The sequence below is a fragment of the Verticillium alfalfae genome, genomic scaffold, assembly GCF_000150825.1.
Source record: "Verticillium alfalfae VaMs.102 supercont1.1 genomic scaffold, whole genome shotgun sequence".
In the NCBI taxonomy this organism is placed as follows: Eukaryota; Fungi; Ascomycota; class Sordariomycetes; order Glomerellales; family Plectosphaerellaceae; genus Verticillium; species Verticillium alfalfae.
This window is the reverse complement of record NW_003315038.1, coordinates 2,302,760-2,308,535: the sequence shown is the minus strand read 5'-3', so window position 1 is coordinate 2,308,535 and position 5,776 is coordinate 2,302,760. Positions and strand designations below refer to the sequence as shown.

Sequence of the window (5,776 nt, the reverse complement as noted above, 5' to 3'; positions counted from 1 at the left end):
GCAGACGAGAGGATCGTGGATGGAGATGGTGGCGAGCGAGGGACTTGTAGTTGGTGGAGAGGTTGGCTGTGCAGTGGATCTACGCTTGCTGTGCCTGGTACCTGCAGTGGTAGCGCCTGCCATGTGAGGTGAGATGAAATGAGACAACCACAAAGTGGGGGAGTACTTCCTTCCCAGGGGAGATCCCGGCCAGTCCTGCCGGGCTCAGGAACGACTGGCAGCATGATCGCCAACCTGCCCAATTCTGCAGGGCACCTTCTGCTTCTGGGGTACCACGGTGAGGTGCTCAGGGTAGGGTAGGTACCTACCTACGTTTCCAAGGTACCTAGGTACCTGACGTACCTTAACTTTCAGGGCCTGCCAAGGATCGGTGGAGAACCTCGGGCTGCTTCTATTGAACCACCGCGGCGAGAGATGCCAGAGTGGCGCCGCCTCATCGATGAAAATGGTCCGCCCAGACGATCAGAGTCGATATTTCCCCTGATCCGTGCGTCCGACATCTCGGCCGGTTTAGCCTGAACCCTTGACAACACATTTGCCCGCATCCCTGTTCTTTTCGCTGACTCTCACGTCTCCAAGAGCATCTCCAAGAGCCCGGAACAGGTGGCCCTGATAGCAGAACTCGCTATACAGCCAAGCCATTCCCAGTCGATGGTCATGGGTGGAACACCGAGCCGAGCAGACGCTGTCCCCGTCCATGTGCGCTCACCCGGCTGGGGCCAAGACTGCGAGACCTAAGTAGGTTGTGGGTTTTCGCCCCCACTCCTGTGACGTGTAGTGGCACATTGGTTCTCACAGCAGGAACCGCTCAGGCGCGATTCTCACATTCTTCACCAAGGATTTGACGGATCTGGACACTTCTCATCGATGGACGCTGATTGGCATCCAGGGAAAGTTCCTTCAGGAGTGTCGAATGAGAGTGGGAGGAAAGGGCGGCGGCTCAGTGCGTCACTGTAGGATTGTTCCTCCAAATAATCCAATGCTTTCGGAGGCTGAGCACACTGCTGACGGGGTGCGCCTGGGCCTATCCGGCGAAATTCGAGCCGATTTAGGCCAAATCGAGCAGATGTAGGTCAAGTAGCCCGAGTCCACTGTATCCTTGACGAGGCTGATCTTTGGGGCGGCTACTCTTCGTCCCATAGATATCCATTCATGTGAAGATGTAGGTTGCGCAGGCATCCTCCAGCCGAAGAACACACGCTCGGCCTACCACGTTTTCTGCACCCCTGAATCCCTGGACACAACAACAACAACAGGTCTAAGTGATAGTGGTGCGTGGCGACTACGACCGTGGCCGTTGTACGAACATGAGGCGAGCATGAGGCAAACATTTGCAACACGACAAGCAAAAGACAGCGAACTCAGTCAAGAAGGGCACCTACGTGAAGGGGGTATATATCATTCATTCTATGATCCCGCCAAACGAGATGCAATGGTATCTGTCTATTTCAGCTGCCCCTCCCCTCTACGCAGTATCCAGCACAATGACCTCGGCCTCGGCCTCGCCGACGCTCTCAACGCCAAGCTTGTCCCCAGCGTGGACGGCATCGATAAAGGCGCCGTCACCCTCAGACAAGACGGCGTCGTCGCGGCCGTCTATCCTGATCTTGGCCTTGCCGCTCTTGGTCATGGGCAGGTGGACAAAGACCTTCCGCTTGGTCTGGGTGGTGCCGCGGCCGCCGATGCTCCACTCAAAGGCGCGGCCGGGGGCGATGATGCCGGCGCCCATGACGAGGTCGGCGTGGATGGGAATGGTGCCCTCGACGGCAGGCTCGGCGGCCTTCTCCTCGGCGACCGAGGCGTCGGGCCCGCCCTTGAGCGGCGACAGGATGGGCACAAAGGCGGCACGCTTGGCGTCGTCGTCAAAGTGGCGCGTGTGGTAGTTGGGCGGCAGGCCGCGCTTCCAGGGGATGGCCCAGATCTGCAGGAAGTGCACCGTGTCGCGCTGGTGCTCGTTCATCTCCGAGTGCGCGATGCCCGTGCCGCCCGTCGTGAACTGCACGTCGCCGCGGTGCATGCGGTAGAACTGGTCGGCGCTGGCGTCGCCCTCGGCGCCCTTTGCGCAGCATCGAGTCGCGGTGCGTCAGCTCGCCCGACAGGATGTAGCTGAAAATCTCAAAGTCGCGGTGCGGGTGCGTCGGGAACCCCGTCTGCGCCTTGACGCGGTCCTCGTTGAGCACGCGCAGCGCGCCAAAGTGCGTGTAGTCTGGGTTGTACCAGTCGGCGAACGAGAAGGAGTGGTACGTGTTGAGCCAGCCGTGGTCCGAGTGGCCGCGGGTGCCGCTGCGGTGCGGCGAGATGCGTGCGTGGCGGAGCGTCTTGGACATGGTCGACTTGACGGTGCTGTTGAGCATGAGTGGTGTCGAGGTGGTGCTGTTGTTTGTGTTCGTGGTTGTGTCCCTCGCCGAGAGAATGGTTGTGATGCTGTCTGCAAGTGGTGTCTTGAAGATGGTGATGGCCAGAAGAGCAACACAAATTGCTACGACGAGCGCGAGGCGCGGCATATATACTTTTCTTATCTGGGGTTCTGGATTCCGGTCGTTCCTCTGGATCAATCGAGAAGAGGCTCGTTGCAAATGTTTTGAATGATGGGTAACTGGTTTGTCAATTGACGGGAGGCTTTTGTAAGTAAACGTAGGGGGAGGGGGGTGGAGGTGGTCCTGGTCTTGTGAGATTTCGTGATTCGGCGCTCTGAGATGCTTAGACGGGATTATTCATGCTGACAGGCGGCGCGCCCCACCTGGCTCCGAGGGAACTCCACATTGCACTGCATTTGCCCCGCCAGATCGGCCTAAGCGGCCACCCCGCTTCGATGCGGCCTTGACGGGGCCGGGCCTCGAACACCTGAGTAAGCGCCGACCAATGATGACGACATGGGATTGTCGTCGTTCATTGGGTTTGGCCTGCGATCACCTTCGTCGTCCTGTCAAGACGGCTTCATCCATGACTGTTCTCCCCATCTGTTTCATGGTGTTTCATCGTCGGAAATACTCAAAGACGCCATGAGCAGTTTGATTGTCACAATGTCAAATTATCATTAGCCTCCAAAGACCGTATCTAGATCCTCCAACGCCGTCTACCATAGGTATCGCAAAAAGGCTCCCCACTAGCCGCCCCACGCCCTGCGCTTAGCAAACAAGTGACACGACTCTCGGCCACACAAACAGGTACATCATGTACACCGCAAACAGAAATGACAGCACGGCGACTTCCTCTGAGCCAAAGTGGAACGTGTACCGCATGAGGTCGAGCGCCTTGGTCTTCTGCCTCCGCTCCGCCAGCTGTTGCTTCGGAAAGTTCTTCGTGTGGGCCCACGGCACGGGCAGGCCTCGGTCGTCGAGGATCTGCTCGGCTGTGATTTTGGCCCCCGCCAGCACAATGGGCACACCCGTGCCGGGGTGCGTGCTGGCGCCGACAAAGTAGGCATTCTCGATACCCTCGGCGCGGGTGCGCGGCCGGAAGGCGAGGACGTTGGGCACGCTGTGCGTCAGCCCGAGGATGGCGCCCTTGTCGAGGTTGAACTTGTCTTCCCAGCTCAGCGGGTTGTTGACAATCTCGTTTGTGATAAACTGCCCAAGCGGCGCACAGCCGGTCCTCGCGCTGATCGTCTCGAGCACGGCGGCGCGCGCGCGGGCGACGAGGTTGATCCACGACTTCTCGTCCGTCGGTAGGCCAGGGGCGTCCACACTGCCCTTGGAACGGGCGAGGTGGCCAATGGGAACGAGAACAATGATGGCGTCGCCGTCCTCGGGTGCCGCACTCGGATCGATCCTGCTCGGCACATTGACGTAGAAGCTCGGCTGGTCGGGGAGACCGTGGCGCTTGAAGATGGCATCAAAGGACTCGCGGTATTCTTCGGCGAGGAAAATGTTGTGGGTGCCCGAGCTCGGGGATCTTGCGGTTGACGCTCCAGTAGAACGAGATGGAACTGCAGGAAGCCTCCTTCTTCTGCAGCGACTGGCTGTATGCAACGGTGCTGGGCGTCTTGGGCATCAGGTTGCTGTAGGCGTAGACGAGGTCGGCGTTGATGACGACGACATCCGCCGACAGAGACTCGCCCGACTCGAGAACGACACCAGTCGCGCGGTGGCTCTCCTCGGCGGTAGAAATGCTGGCAACGGACGTGTTGAGGCGGTATTCCACGCCCATCTGCTCTCCAATGCGGACGAGCGCCGCGATGATGGCGTGGAAGCCTCCCCTGGGATACCAGATGCCCTCGGCAAACTCGGTGTACTGGAGCAGAGAATAGGTGGCCGGCGCATCGAATGGGGACATGCCCATGTACATGACGGCAAAGGTAAAGACACGCCTGAGCCTCTCGGTCCAGAAGTAGCGGCTCGCGCGAGCATATATGCTTTCGAGGGGGTGAAGCGCGACGACACGTTTCAGCAAGCTTGGCCGCGCGAGGTTGAACAAGGACGTAAAGTTGCGATGAAGAACGTCGGTCACGGACACCTCGTAGTGGGTATGCGCCTCACGCATCCAGCTCAGGTAGCGCGCAAACCCTTCCTTGCCCTCCCAGCGCTCGACTTCAACCTTCATGGTCGCCAGATCGGACGAGTGCTTGAAGAGCTCGCCGTCGTGGAACCAGACGTTGTAGTTGACATCCTGGCAACGGAGGAGGTCGACACCCGAGTCGGCAATGGTGGTGTCCAGATCGCGGAACGTCTCATGGAAGAGCTGGGGCAGCAGAAGGAGCGAGGGACCTTGGTCGAAGCGGTAGCCCTCGTGGTGAATGAGGGAGCAGCGGCCGCCAGTGAAGTCATTCTTCTCGAGGACAGTCACCTTGTAGCCAGCCTTGGCAAGACGCGCAGCAATGGCGACGCCACCTGCGCCGGCACCTAGTTGGCAGCAAAGGCGTCAGATAAGATCAGAGTAGAGGCAGGCGTCAAGGGTTCCATGGGTCTTACCGACGACAATGGCCTTTCGAGGCTTTTCGCCTGACTTCTGCATTGTGAATACTTGCAAGCCGTTTGTCTGTTCGTGTGTCTTGCTGTAACGAGCTTCAATGTGGAAGGACAGAAAGGCCACGAAATTGTACAGGGCAAGCTTGCGTCTTATCGCGACTGGAGGTACAGATGACGAGGAGGGTGACTGTACTTCTTGTCAAGCAGGAGGTGGTAGCCAGAGATGAACAAAGTAAGACACAAGAGCTAACATGCGGCGGGACTACAGGTAGGTAGATGTAGAGAGCGCATGACGCGATGAAGAAAGGTCTCGGTCCAATACGTATCCCATGTGCGAGGCTAGCCACCACTCGCGCATGATGTACCGGTAGGCGGAGCTCGAGGAAAGCCTCCGGCCATCGTGTCCGAGGCGCGTGGTTTCATGGCACGAATGTGCAGTGATGACACTTAGATTCGGGAGATGCATGCAAGGGAGCTCAGTGGCAGGCCTGCCGGGGGGGTGGCTTGTGACAGAGCTTGGCGTGCAGAAAGTCGAAGGTCCTGGGGCAGCCAGGCGATTCGCGAGTAGAGACTGGTCATTGCGTGGGCCGCAGAGGCAGAATCGAATCCAGACCAGAAATCCAGACCAGGAGGGATAGCAAACCGCGGTGGTGATGCTTGGCCTGTGACACTGCGCCTGCTGCGAGAGGTCAGGACTGGGACCAGGCAAGTAGCCGGGAGAACAGGCCGAGCGAACGAGGGCTCGGGTGGAACAAAAGGAAAAAAACTGACAGTTCTCATTGGTAAGGCATGTGTCGAGGGGGGCTTGGCCTGACTTGGGGTTGACGTGTAATGGACGTCGATGTCGAAAGATACTACAGTACAAGCAC

At 58.7% G+C, this 5,776-nt stretch overlaps 2 protein-coding genes across 2 annotated transcripts; both read right to left on the bottom strand.

Annotated features, from left to right (window-relative positions):
* Positions 1-1,465: 1,465 nt before the first annotated feature.
* On the bottom strand, positions 1,466-2,327 carry VDBG_00709 (yhhW; the record flags this gene model as incomplete). Its single annotated transcript, XM_003008981.1, has 2 exons — positions 1,466-2,056; positions 2,163-2,327. The coding sequence occupies 2 exons, from the start codon at positions 2,325-2,327 to the stop codon at positions 1,466-1,468; spliced, it is 756 nt and encodes a 251-aa protein (XP_003009027.1).
* Positions 2,328-3,128: 801 nt separating this feature from the next.
* On the bottom strand, positions 3,129-4,953 carry VDBG_00708 (phytoene dehydrogenase; the record flags this gene model as incomplete). Its single annotated transcript, XM_003008980.1, has 3 exons — positions 3,129-3,853; positions 3,930-4,841; positions 4,911-4,953. The coding sequence occupies 3 exons, from the start codon at positions 4,951-4,953 to the stop codon at positions 3,129-3,131; spliced, it is 1,680 nt and encodes a 559-aa protein (XP_003009026.1).
* Positions 4,954-5,776: the final 823 nt, after the last annotated feature.